Raw genomic sequence first — 14,304 nt, forward strand, 5'->3', positions numbered from 1 at the left:
TGTAGAGCTTGTTGGGACTAAAAAAAATTTAGATATCTCCACAATGACATGATTGAGCCTAAGTCCTTATGGTTTTTTTTTTGCTATACCCAGAAGGTCTCATATCAATAGAGATATCTTTTCCTTATAAATTCATGATCTTTTCCATGTGTTTTCAATGTGAGACTTTATTTGCAATCTTGCAACCCAACAATCCCCCCCTCAAATAAAGGACCACAGACTCCCTACGTCTGATCCTCAACAAGTCTTTCTGCCCCTTAGTCCATCCGACTTACTAGGACTTTCTTGCCTAGCCGGAACTAGAACTTTTTGCCTGGTGTCTGGTCCTCTTGATCTGGACACGAGAGCCCCCACTTCTTTTGTTTGAGGTTAATATTCCACCCACATGGTTTGATTGGACCATGACCCTTGTGAATAGTTGGTGGTTAGTCCTTCTGGCAGTTTGAACTCTGATACCAATTGTTATGACCAAAAGAGATTTAGATATCTTTATAATAATATGATATTGCCCACTTTGTGATAATGCCCTCATGGTTTTATTTTTATGCTCTACGCAAAATGCCTCTTATCAATAAAGATATTTTTCCCTTATAAACTCATGATCTTTCCAATGTATTTTCAATGTAGGACTTTATTTGCAACCTTGTAACTCAACAGAGCCGATTGTAGCACCAAGTAAGGGATGACCTGGAGTCGGACTATTCATGGATTCAAGGAGCTACCCTCTATTGGCTTTGACCACTATCTCAATAAGACTATTGATTTCCTTATAAGAAAAAGGAAAAAAAAAAAAAAAAAAAAAAGGAGAAGTTTAACTAAGGTTGCATCTTTCCAATGAAAAACAAGCCTCCCTTTTTCTAATGCCCTCACATGTATGATGAAATGGTATAAAGCTGAGAATAAATAAAAATATGAGAGTTCGAATTCAATATTTTAAACATCGATCTTTAAGTGTGCATAAGCTGTGCTTCAACAAAAGAACTAGAGAGAAAAATGGTTTGCCTCTAAGATAAGTAGGGTAAAGTTTAAACATTTGATTATCAAAAAGTAAAACAAACAATACCTAATCACTCTTACTTATTGCTCCCTCTATATTACCACCTCCAAGAAAAATAAAGAAGATGAAGAAGAATGCTATTTCATTCGAAGAAGAAACTATTTATCCGTCCCTTCAAGTCATTGCATTCGAACCTACAAAATGAAATTTTATCTCGAAGAACAATAGAGAAGAAGCTGCAAAATTGCTTTAACTAAAGGCTGCATCTTTACAATGACAAACAAAGCTACCCTTTTTGTAATGAAATTATAAAGCAATTAGAAGAATAAATAAGGGTATCAAAATTCGAATTCGAATTTGAGTTCTAAAGGTCGACCTTTAAGTATGCATAAGTTATACTTTAGATTTAGTCATAGGTGAACCAAGAAAAAGATCATTTACCTCTAAAATTAATAGGATGAAGCCTACTCATTTTAATTATCAAAAACAAAAAAAACCAATACCTAATCACTCTGAAATTAGAGAAGAAGACGAAGATAAAGAATACTATTATGATCCATCCCTTTATGTTGTTGCATTGGAAGAAGGAGAAGAAGAAACTATATAATGATATTTTAAGAAGGAGAAGCTGCAGAATTGCTTTAACTAAATTAAAGGCTGCATCTGTACCTTTTTCCTCCAGCTTTGTCTCCTAAAACTCCCATTTGCCTCATCTCTTTCACTAGTTTTCCTCCCCTTTCACTTTTCTTTTTCTTTTCTTTTTCCCTTTATTTTTTTAAACAAAAAAAAGTGTAATATTTTTGAATTTCAATTAGCTATGGAGATTTGATTAATCACATTAATGTGGCAGTAGTACTAAAGCTCGAAAGGAGCCCTAGCTACTGGTTAAAGCCGATCACTCAGAATGAAGAATTAACGGTAACCTGGTGCAAATCCTGAATCGGACTATAATGTAAATGTTATTAAACAAGATAAGTTTGTGTTATAGAAACTATAATTACTATGACTATGACTAGTGGTGCAAATGAGCCGACCTGAGTTTGGATTAGCTCGAGCTTACGAAAATGAAAAAGGCTCGGCTCGGCTTGAGCGAGTTTGTGAATTTGAACTCGAGTTTGGCTTGAAAAATTGAATTAAAATGACAAAAAGTATTATGTAGGTTGTGGTTTAAAGATTGGACCACTAACAAACCCAATGAAACTTTCTAACCACAAATATCTCAATTTATTATTTATTTTTAAAATAGTAATTATTTTAAATATTAGAATATTGAATTAGCCTAGTTTGTTAAGACTCGATGAGCAATCGAGCTAGTATAAAATGAGCTCCAGATCAGCTTGAATAATAAACGAGTTAACTCAAGCTCGACTCGAGATCAGCTAACTCCAAGCTCGACTCGAACTTTGATCGAGCCGCTTGCAAGCGGTTTGATTCATTTGTACCCCTAGTAGTATTTACGATTTGTAGCTGCTATGATGGTTATAAAAATTACAATTTCATAGTTGTTACAATGTAAATGTTATTAAACAAGAAAAGTTCATATTGTAGCAATTACTATGAAACTATAACTATTATAAGTATAGTAGCAACTATGAAATCATAGTTACTATGATATTATAGTAGTTACGGCTTTATAATTATTATAATACAGACTTATTATATTCATACAAATGATTAATCGATTCAAAATTTAATGTAAGTGGTAAAAGATAATAATGTCAAACAGTATACTTGAATATAATTGTATCATTTTAACATGAAGATTGATAGAGTGAGAGGTTCTTTTGATAAAAATTTGAAAGATGAGAGCCATCTTGACTATTAAAAAAAAATTACTTTATTTGGTCAATCTCATATTATATCATCAAATAAATTTTATTATATTTTATCATTACTAATTTTTATCTTTTAATTTCTTTTTAATATGTAATAATCTAAGAATAATTTAAACGAATATATAAATATTTCATGTGAAATCTTTAATTTAATTTAATTTAATTTTATTAAATGTATATATTATTGGAATTATTGGAGCACTCCAATTATGATCATGGGCATCAATCAATTGAACCCAAATTTTGAATTTATCGAATTGGATAGGGTTGTTCTTATCTTTGAAAAAAAAAATATTTTTAAATAAATTAATATTTTGTTCCTATCACCCGATCGTATCGCATTTTAGTCCTATCTTATTTTGTTAATACTTTTATCGAAATGACAACTATGCTAGATGTCGACTCCATGAGTAACAAAATTTACATGAGAAAAATAAATATAAATCCGATTGAAGATTTTCAATTTCGAAAAAGCTCAAATACAATTTTAAAAAATAAATAAATGAAAAAATACCAATTAAAAACTCTTCTACCATGTTAATTACTAACCATAGATGACTAATTTAGGTACCTTCACCAAGAACAACCCTTTTTTATTTTGGGGTGACCAAGGAATTGTATCATTTGAGGATTTTTTTTCATGTTTTTCTCGGATAGAAGATTATTTGGTATAAATAACTCACTCCTGGGTACCCTTAGTCATTAAGGATGCCACCCTCGATCAGTGCAGAACTTGAACTGCAAGGATCAAAAGATTGAATCTAGTTATAAAAAAAAATAATGTTTGATATAAATAATTCATTTCTTAGGCACCACCACGATCAATGTAATGGGACATGTATATTTATTTATTTTTGATTTGAAATGGAAACAGATTTGAAAAATAATTTTAGAATGTATAAGGTGACTAATACTTTATTGAAAAAATATAGATAAATTTTGTTAAGATACAATTATTTTTCATTAATGAGTTGAACCAATGAAATGAGTTGACGTGACAACAAATGGATAGAAAGATAGATTTGATATTAATGTCAATAATAATGATAGAGTTGCTAATCTTAAAACCACATAACAACTTTATTAAAATTATAAAATACGTGATAGATTTATTAATAATTAACGAGGTATATTGATTAAAAAATATTAGATAAAAATAAAAAAGGCGGTCTTTATTTTCCTATCACCTAAAATTAATAATAATTTTGATCAAAATTATATAAGTAGTTTGATCAAAATAATTTATTTATTCAAAATAATTACATGTTTAATAATTTTGATCAAAATTGCTGCGTACAGAGTTAAAGTGATTTTGATGACTCAAGTAATTCTGAGCAAATTTAAAAAATATTTTAATATAATAATATTCTATATCTAGTAAATTTTGTTATATGTTATAATAATTTTGATGAAAATTATTATAATAATATAGAATAAGGATATTTTAAAGATAAAAACTAAGATAGGAGACTATAACTAAAATATTGAACGCGCTTATGATTTTTATTTAAAAATATTTATAAAATAAAAGTAAATAAAGAATCATAATTAAACTTCAAATAGATTAATAAACTACATCAGTCCACATAAACTGGGCGACCAATCGGACACTTAATTATTAAATAAATAAATGAGTTTATTGAATCCACAGGGGTAGAGTGATAATTTTTAAAGTACGAGAGTCAAAAAGTGAAAAATCCACGGGAACGTTCTACGACGGAAAAGAAACCTCGCAGCCTTAAAATACGGACACTCAAGCCTAACACCCACAGCCGCGCTTCTTCTTCTTCTTCTTCTTCTTCCATTTCCTTGCGCTTCTGAGATCGCCACGCGGCCGGCGCATTCACTTCCGGCCCCTCCTACCCTTCCTTGGCAAGATCCACGGTAAGTCGACGAGAATCGAGATTTGGGTAAGATTTCCCTGTTTCCTTAATCGTGGCGCCTCGTTGTCTCCTTGTCTGCCATTCTTCTCCATCTTCCGTCCATGGCGTCTGTGTGTGTGTGTGCGCGCGCGCGCGCGAGTGAGAGAGAGAGAGAGAGAGGAGGGGGAACAAGCGTCTGCCCCTGTTTTGTTCCTGTCATCATCTCTGTGACGTTATCTTGCAGGTGATGTTGGCGTGCATTGCTTGCAGCAAGCACGGGCTGGACGAGGGCGGAGATGACGCGGGAACCAGCTCAGCCGGCGGCAAAGACTGCGGCAAAAGCCTCACCTCCCAGGTTCACCTCTATCTCCTTTCCCCCGCACAAAATTCTTTTTTTTTTTTTTGTTTTTGGCATAAATTTGAACCAGACGAAGGCGCGTGAGAGAGAGTGGGAACTGGGAACAGAGCAGCTGCAAAAGCGACGACGACCATGCGACCATGGAACCAAGGCTGGCTGCGTAGGACAGTACGTGGAGCAGAATGACAAGGTTGTGGGTGGGCAAGCCGGCGAGATTCACTGAGAGGTCCACGTCCCAGAACGGATAAAGCTCGGTCAAGGCAGAGGACGAGAGGAAGGTCCCATCTCGCTTTCTCTCCGTGCCACAGCCCTTATTTGCGTGCGCACGGATCCAGAGAAGGAGAGAGAGAACACAGAGAGAGAGAGATTGAAGCTCTTGCTGCTCTTTTTAATGGCGGAGGCCTGGATTCGGGTCTTTTTAAAAAGGAGAGTTCTCTGGTGGAAAGAGATCGCTTGGCTGAAACAGGAATAAAGGGAAGCAGGGGCACCCTGTCGTGGTCCTCGATCGTTGATATTGTTTAGGGTTCTTGTCACAGCTTGCTTATGGAGCTCAATCGTGATTTTTGATATTCTTTACGCAGATTAAGGACATGGTGTTAAAGGTTTCTGGATCGTCGTCCCGGGGCAAGGATTCGCGCCGCCTCCGCAGCCGCCACTACTTCGACGACGAGGAGATGATCCCCGTAGCACGGGGCCGCCACCTCCGCGGTGTCCTGCAGGCAGCCTGTTCGAGCTCGACGCCGGCGTGGGACGTGAGTTATGAGGAGGCGAGGAGCAGCGCCAGGTGGACCGGCGGCGTCGACGCGGTGGCGGCGGCGCTGGAGGACGTGGTGCTGGAGGACGAAGGGCGGCCCAAGGAGTGGGTGGCGCAGGTCGAGCCGGGGGTGCACATAACCTTCGTGTCGCTCCCCGGCGGCGCCGGCAATGATCTCAGGCGCATCCGATTCAGGTCTGAGCGGGTTCTATACTTCCGATAGCTGGACTCTGTTGTTAGTTCTGAGACAATGGCGGCGAATTCTGTGTGTGTAGCCGGGAGATGTTCAACAAATGGCAAGCGCAGCGGTGGTGGGGAGAGAACTACGACCGGATCATGGAGCTCTACAACGTCCAGAGATTCAACTGCCAAGCTCTGTCTCCGCCTCCAAGATCCGACGACGACGGCGGCGAGGTTGAACAATATTCTCTCTTCTCTATTGAATCTCAAAAACGCTAAACCTAACCGCTGGATTTTTCAGAGAGAGTCCTTCTATTCGAAGGTGGGTTCGACGCGAGAAAGCCCCGCCGCCACCAGATGCTCCAGCCGGCCGCCGCCGCCGCCGATGAAAGGCGTCTGCTACCCCTTCGTGCCGGATCCATCCGAGCAATTCTTCCCACCCCACCTCCACTACGGTGCCGGATCCATGGACGCGTCGAGGACGACCACCTCGTCCAGGGACGAAGCCTCCATTTCCATCAGCAACGCCAGCGATCTGGAGACAACCGAGTGGGTGGAAGAAGACGAACCGGGCGTGTTCATCACCATCCGCGAGCTCGCTGATGGCACTCGAGACCTCCGGCGAGTCCGATTCAGGTAACCAAATGGATCGATCGATCACTCAATCAAAAACCACCACAAATCACCACTTTCTAACACCAACAATGTCGATGCAGCCGCGAGAAATTCGGGGAGGTGCACGCCAAGCTGTGGTGGGAGGAGAACAGAGAAAGAATCCAGACACAATATCTATAGAACTGGGTGAGTCTTGTCTGACTTCAATATCAGAAACAATTTCAGAAAAAAAAAAAAGATAGGGGAAAATATGTTCGATCTGAGCTACCATTCAAATCATCCGATTCTTGTTGTTTGTAAAACATGCTTCATGATCTCTTATATGCTATAACTCAACTAAGAACACTAAGAAAGCCAAACCAATCCATTGCAAGAAATTCTTGCCTAAAGAAGGATTTCCTCATTCGCGAACCACAAATTCTTCTGGCAAATTAGTAGCTTCTCTCCCGCCTCGTTGAATTCGGTGTTGTGTTTGTTGCATTTCCATCGCATCCCTTTGGCAATGGTGGTTATTGCGTCGAGATAATAGGTCGATTCGCGTATCATCGCGTAGCCCTGGGGACGTAGGATTCTGTCCATCTCGAGCAGCACATATTTCATATCGCATCTGTCGAAACATGAAAAACTCAGGATATAACTCTAGCAAGTTCGTTTTAGAGTAAGATAGAATCGTGGTAGACAAAGTATCGTTAGAAGTTTTCGACTAGGAGAGTCACTGATAGAATATTTAGTTACCTATGACTTTCAGCAGTAAATAACCCATCGAGGTGCAAGAGGTCGTACGTTCGAGGGTATGTTGAGAATGGCTCACACCTGAGGCAAAAGTTTGAAACAACATCATTGTTAGATTGACAAAACTGTGATTACATGAAGTTCGATTCTGTCAAATAGGGATTCGAAAAACAGATGAGTACGAGTCAAGCACGACGATGAGCTTTTGTAACTCGAGCATAAATTGCAACATAAGATAAAATTAAACTTGTTCTCAAAGCAGGTAGCCGTATATGAAATAAATTTGAGTTAATAGATATAGGATTTGTGCAAGTAACTGCAAGCATTTCAGTAAGAAAAACCCAAAAATAAAAATGGCCAATGTGAAATTTTGGGAAGGATCAAATCATATTAGATTTATTGTACAAAGCCTTTTCTTATATTTTCAAGACTTAAACTTATGACTTCAATGTCAGAAGAGAACAATAAAAATCATGTTTTTATGTCATTAGCTAGGATTTCAAATGATTGTTATAACCACAAGAGTCTATCGAGCTCCATTGGTCTCCTTTTTATCATTGTTAAGTCTTCTTCTTTGTTCCTACCCTTTCCTTAATTAATATGCATATTTGTCATAAATTCACATTGTCTAACAAAAATATTTATTCATCATCTAGTATATTTCTACTATGCTTATTAGCATGTAGTGTAATTAATTGAATTAGATGATCAATGGCAGTGAAACTTATCAGAGGTCTGTATCTTACCAGTCATGGTAGGTGCCAATTAGTCCCCTGTCATAGACCACACCAAGAGAACTTGGACCATAAGAAGAGACGACATTCATCACCCAAATTGGAGAAGCTACAAGTGCTGCGGCAAGCCCTCCATACAAAGAATTCATGTCCATGACATTGCGAATTTGGTCGCTTCCTAGAGCAGGTAGTAAAGACTTGTAGTGATTTACCCTGATCTTCCATTTACCCTCGTCATGCTTGAATCCACCAGAAACCCCACTAGGAACCACAGACGTGCGCTCGGGAGCAACATGCAACCTGTTCGGCCAATTCGGGATAGAAGCTAGCCCCAGCTTGTAGTTTTGGCTTGGAATAGTTAAGCATGCACGGAGTGGAGTGTACCATGCTGAATCTGGATCCATGCTATCATCACACTTAGGTGGGTAAGAAGATGGACTAAGTTGATCATAGCAAGTGTTGTTTGGAGACTTCTGCCAAACCGCGATGTCATCCTTTTTGTCGTATAGGTTGAAACACATGCTTGTTAGCAATTTCTGTAAATCCTCAAAGTTTGATTTCTGTTCTTCCGCTGTGGTATTCCACCCACGCCATCTGTTTTCATAGTTTACTGGTGGTCCAGAGAGAACCCAGAAGCCACCAGGTCGAAGTATTCTGTGTATCTCCAGAAGATAAATGCCATCTGATAAATACAACAAATGCTTCAAACAATAAAACTATTTGAAATTGAGTAAATTAAGAACAGGAACTAGATAGTAACCATATTGAATTTTTTTATGTCCAAGAGGCAGGTAAGGTATAAAAGTGATGCAGGCCTATGAAATAAGCAAAATGAAGATACAATTTATGATTGGGAGAGGTTAGACTGAAGGAAATGGAATTACACCAAAAAAAATAGTGTAATGAATTTTTAGTTTAAGTTAACACAAGTTGGCGTCTGTATATGATGAGCACAGTTCGAGAGCCAGCATTATCAAGTATGCAGTGGCAGTGTGATGATTATTACCAGTGTGTGCATACAGTCACTGCTAATGTTGAAGTCAATAGGCCACCAAAATTTACTCATTTTTTCTAGTTCTTTGGCCAACATTTTTTTTTTAAATTTGCTACATATCATATAGTATTATTCCATTCATTACTTGCGACAAATTCCAACATATGAATCTACTGTTAGCTAGTTAAAGTTAAATCAGTTCAAGTTCTTTTCGGGAAATCAAACCAAAATGTAGAACCACTATCAGCTTTTCAGATTATTGATTTTTTTTAAAAAAAAATTCTGAGGTGAAAAATAAAATAAAATAGTGTTGGGACAAATATGGCTTGAGGATGATGATGGCAACCTGGTTTAGATTCTGGATCTGCCATTGCCATGCATGAGCAAGCATGTGAACAGCATGATTCAATGAGAGTAGAATGGTTCTTCCACAGTGCTAGTAAGTTGGTTTTTACTAAATTCCTCTATATACTACAATTATATTACATATAAATAGAAACTCAAACCTCCAGCTTTAACTATATCTTATTAAATATCAGTTGTATTTTTTTTTAAATTATGTACCACATAATTGTTTGCATTCGAGGAAAATATCATAAGAATAAAATAGAATTGTTTGTATCAAATTTTACTTTCTTTGCTACCTCATCCTCGAATAACTTTATAAGAAAAATTTTCATAAGAAAAGCAAGTAGCTTATGCAATCATTCAGCTCACTGTTAGAAATATACCAAATTCTGTCCATGGAATAAGACATCTGGAGCAATGGGCCAGATCAAATGAGTTTGAAGGGAATGGAAGACGCTGAGTAGATATGATGCCCAAAATTGCTGGAATGCCGCGTTCGAGGGCAAATTGTACTTGAGCTTCATGATTATCTTTTGGAGCAAGAGATACAGTAAGAATACCACGGTCTAACAAATCACCTCCCCAGCTCGCTACCTGTTAGAAAGAAATTAGAGAACATGCCTAGGGTTACAAATATAAAATATGCGGCTAAGCCTAAGCACAGGAATTTAGAAACAGAATAGATTTATCGTAGGAAGTTGATACTGTACTAGAAATCTGAAAAAAAAAAAACGAGCATAGGCATACATATCAATCAACCTTTAAGAGGCTAAGGCAACAAGTACTTAATTATTAACATCCAGTCATAAGACATGCTAGATAATTTCACCTTACTTGCAAACCACAAAGCAATAGCAACAACTTGAGTAAGCTATATGTATATCTACATAAGTGTCATTATTCATATGAACATTCCATTAAATGCTAAACAATGCATAAAATTCAACGGGCGAATGGTTGGGTCAATAAAAAATGTAGTCCGAAGCTCCCGTCATACGGAGTCCCGAAGAAGGATCCATTGTGTGCAACCTTACACTGCTTTTTGCAAGAGGCTGTTTATTCGAACCCGTGACACAAAGCAACAACTTTGCCGTTGCGCCAAGGCAAATGGTTGGGTCAATATTTAGCATTAAATCTTCATCAATTGGAGATGCTTTTTCATTTATTAATTGTAAGTTTGAGAAACATTCCAAGGCTGAATCTAATTCAACTTTAGAAAATTGGACAGAAAATTTCTAATCAAACAAACCAAATGAAGAGATATTTTTTGAAGAACAACAATATAATAGAACACACTGCATGCTTTGATACTGAACTAAGTTGATCGAACAAGTCTAATAAACCAGATCCACTACTGGTTTGCTCGTCAGTTGAACAACAGAGTTGGAGACTAATTAATAGAACAACAAAGTTGGAGACTAATTAATAGTACCTTGAACTATTGGATAAATTTTTCATCAATGAGTTTAAGAATTAAGAGTAGTAGGTCCACTGGATCTTGGATCACTCTAAAATGAGTAAAGAATCATTACCTAAAGATCATGTTTATGTCTTTTTCTACAGAGTAGATTGATCTATATAGGCCTATGCACATTATGTTATTAATTATACCTTAAACCCAGAGACTTCCAGCAGCTAATGAGCACAGAAGATTTTTTCAAAGGTGACTTGGGAAAAAAGTCAGTAAATACTCACCCCACAACCAGTATCGATTGCAGTTCGGACAGTTCCATCTTTCATTCCAGGAATTAGATTCTGCATAAGGTCAATATATGCGCCAACACCGTTGGGAAACATGGTACCTCCACCTGGAAAGAAGAATTTGTTCCCTTCCTTTCTAAGCCAATGCTGATTAGCTTTCTGGTTATTAATCCAGTCATAGGGGACATTTCTGAATGATATGCAGAATTAGAGCCTCATCAGAGGTAAAAATACACATTCTTTGGATAATACAGATGACTTATTTACTGAAATTGGTGTCAAACTAGGTTGGAAAGGGTTGGTTTACCTGTACCAACATTGATCCTTGCTCTTTGGCCATCTAATTGGAGGTTTATACCCATCTGGTGGAGGAACCAAGCATTGTTTCCTCTCAACTATTGGTGGGCAATGGCGCTCCATAAAACTAAGCCTGTAACTACCATACTTTCTCCAACTCTGCAGTTAAAAGAAAGCATCATATTGTCAGGAAAACAAGCGCTCAGGACAAGTAGACCGCTTAAAGTTGATATATCTTTTTCAAAGTGATATATCCGTAACAAGAATCTTGCACTAACTTTAACAGCAATGACCTGTTCAACTAATCCTTTCTGTTTCATCAAATCATAGTAATGGAAGTGGGGTAGTTCCTGTTAATACCATTGATGAAACAAAAAGGTTTAGTTGAAGTTAGTGCAAGATTTTTTAAGATTTTGTATGACTATAGGCCAACATTTTGCATCAAATTTACAAACGAAAAGAACAAGTTGCAGAGCTGTAGCCAGGCTAGCTTTGGATGAAATGGTCAACATAACTAACAAGATAAAAGATCACAATGAGCATGTAAAGGAGCTAGCAAAGGGCAAAAACTTGAATAAACATACCAGAGAAAAGCAGGTAAGTTAACTAGCAGCCTTTCATCTAAGATGCACAGGAAGAAGGGGAGCATCTTCCCACTACAAATGATAGTAAAAAAAGACACTGGTCGATAGCACCAGTGCGTTCCTTCTTCTTCATCTCGATTGAGAATTTTTTAGGGACTACCGGTACTAATTTACATCACATTATAGTATAATCTTATTGTTATCTGCACAACTACTGTACTGTTATTGAGATGCAAGTGGAAGATAGTGTTAAAAAACCTTAAGTTCCATGCAAGGTATATATATAATCCTGATAATCAATGTTGAAGGGGAGCATCTTCCCACTACAAATGATAGTATAAAACAAGACTGGATGATAGCACCAGCCTGTTCCTTTTTCCTTATTTTGATTGAAAATTTCATTGGAACTAATTTACGTCTCATTATAGTATAATTGTTATCTGCACAACTACTGTACTGTTGTTGAGAAGCAAGCAGAAGCAAATCTTACCTTAGGGTCTGTGCAAGGTGTATAATCCTGATAATCAACGCTACACTCAGGAAATGCAATAGACTTTATTTGCAGAGAAGGTACTGAAGTTTCCTGAACAGTTGGTGTTGCATCCTCCTTGGCTATTGTGTTGTCACAATAATAGACGCCTCCGAGATAGAAGAAAAATACACATAAAATAATAATCACCAAGGGGGTTAACTGAGATCTTATCTTGAAATCTTTCTTCTTCATTTTAGTTCAGAGATGAAACTTTCTGCAGAAAAACAAACAAACAAACAAAAATCTAAAAAAATAGACATTAAATTATAATTCATCTAGACATAATTCTCCTTATTGCCTAGGTAAAGGAAATTCTAAGCTTCAATTGGAAAAAGAAACATTGCACCATAATATTACTGGTTATTGTTGCATCAGATGGGATATAAATGCAAAGATAGAAGGAAAAGGTTATGCAACAAAATCAATTATAGGACTTACTATTTTCTATACCATTCTTTTCACATTATGTTTCCAAGACACTCGTTCTTTTAAAGAGAACCAAGCTTAACTTATGCACGTGCAATGATAATAAACCCATGGCAATATTCAGTGGAATGACTCAAATAAAGAATTTCAGACTAACACTCCTAGCCGGTAGCCAGTTATAAATTACAAAACATATCTGAAGGTAAGCAATTGAGCCATTTGTGAAAGATATTGAAATCAACCTGGATCAGAATAACTGAAATATGAAAGCTTGCATAGTCCTACAACTCTATAGGCCACCGTTGCTGAGCCAATCAATTGATTTACAAAGAAAGTATTTGAACAACCGACACCAGTGGTGCTACCGGCTACCTAAGGGGAGTGTCAAGATTAGCTTATTTTGATCAAGTTCGAAAGTCTATGAAAGAGTCAGTACTGACAAAGAAACTAGATAGTTTTCTTTTTGTTTTCACCATAAAGAAACTTGGAGGATAGAACAAAAAACAATACGGCATGACAGAAAAGATTAGCAAGAATCCATCACGACTCAATCTTAACTCGCAACAAGATCCTCACCTTGTTTTTTCAAGTTATAAAATCCACGACTAGATTAAGTTGAAGAAACAAAGATAAAAGCATCAGAGATAGTTCAGCTACCTCAAAGGAGAGAACGAAATCCTCTAGCTCTCGTCGCCAGGATCTGATTCCTAAATCACCAGACTCCAATTTGGCAATCTGTTTACAGGCCAGTACAGATTTCCTTCACAATCCCCCCCTTTTTTTCCCCTTTCTCCTCCTTTTGGCTCTTTGGCTTGCCTTATTGTGCCTGCCTTCCCTGACAGTCCACGAGCCTTTATAGCAGCTGCCCATGCCTACTCGCTTGGCAATCGAGTGCTCTCTCTCTCTCTCAGATCTGTCTCTAAATCATGGCAGGAAATGGAGAAGATGGAAAACCACCGAAATGTGGCTGGCGAATGGGGCGATGTGGACGGAAAGAAGTCCCCTTCGCGCTTCGCCCCCCTGTAGTGGGTAGTTAAGAGCGCACGCAAACTGTTTGTGAAAATGTCACTCATAATTTGACTCGCTTTTGACTTACTTCAAAAATATAATTGATAAATAAAATCCAGAAATAAATACAAATTCCATTATATAAGCTTCTGTTTCCCTGGGAGGATATATGTAAAAACTACTAAAAAAAAATTCATCGTCAATTTTTAGATTTTATTTCTTTCTCTTATTTAATAAATTATGAAATTAACAATTCATTATATTTTTTAATCAGTTCAAATGAGACCTTGTCGACGGCAGCCCCACGCGGCCGCAGGGACCCATGGCCGAGCCTAATGCACTGCTCT

At 37.4% G+C, this 14,304-nt stretch overlaps 2 protein-coding genes across 3 annotated transcripts; one reads left to right on the forward strand and one right to left on the reverse strand.

Annotated features, from left to right (window-relative positions):
• Positions 1-4,576: 4,576 nt before the first annotated feature.
• Positions 4,577-6,960, forward strand: LOC122056715 (protein BREVIS RADIX-like). Of its 2 annotated transcripts, XM_042618798.1 has the most exons (6): positions 4,577-4,716; positions 4,939-5,049; positions 5,634-6,001; positions 6,082-6,220; positions 6,288-6,622; positions 6,703-6,960. In XM_042618798.1, exons 2-6 carry the CDS (start codon positions 4,942-4,944, stop codon positions 6,779-6,781), a joined length of 1,029 nt encoding a protein of 342 aa, XP_042474732.1. In that variant the 5' UTR covers positions 4,577-4,716; positions 4,939-4,941; the 3' UTR covers positions 6,782-6,960. The 2 variants fall into 2 exon arrangements, with proteins under 2 accessions (XP_042474732.1, XP_042474733.1); XM_042618799.1 differs by lacking the exons at positions 4,577-4,716; positions 4,939-5,049 and adding an exon at positions 5,132-5,549.
• LOC122056713 (probable methyltransferase PMT21) lies at positions 6,841-13,871 on the reverse strand. Its single transcript, XM_042618796.1, has 8 exons — positions 13,607-13,871; positions 12,482-12,737; positions 11,418-11,566; positions 11,105-11,300; positions 9,793-10,003; positions 8,080-8,749; positions 7,337-7,414; positions 6,841-7,208 (listed from the first exon to the last, which is right to left on the reverse strand). The coding sequence occupies exons 2-8, from the start codon at positions 12,713-12,715 to the stop codon at positions 6,986-6,988; spliced, it is 1,761 nt and encodes a 586-aa protein (XP_042474730.1). The 5' UTR covers positions 12,716-12,737; positions 13,607-13,871; the 3' UTR covers positions 6,841-6,985.
• Between the last annotated feature and the right edge of the window lie 433 nt (positions 13,872-14,304).

This window comes from Zingiber officinale, chromosome 3B (genome assembly GCF_018446385.1).
Source record: "Zingiber officinale cultivar Zhangliang chromosome 3B, Zo_v1.1, whole genome shotgun sequence".
NCBI classification, from domain to species: domain Eukaryota; kingdom Viridiplantae; phylum Streptophyta; class Magnoliopsida; order Zingiberales; family Zingiberaceae; genus Zingiber; species Zingiber officinale.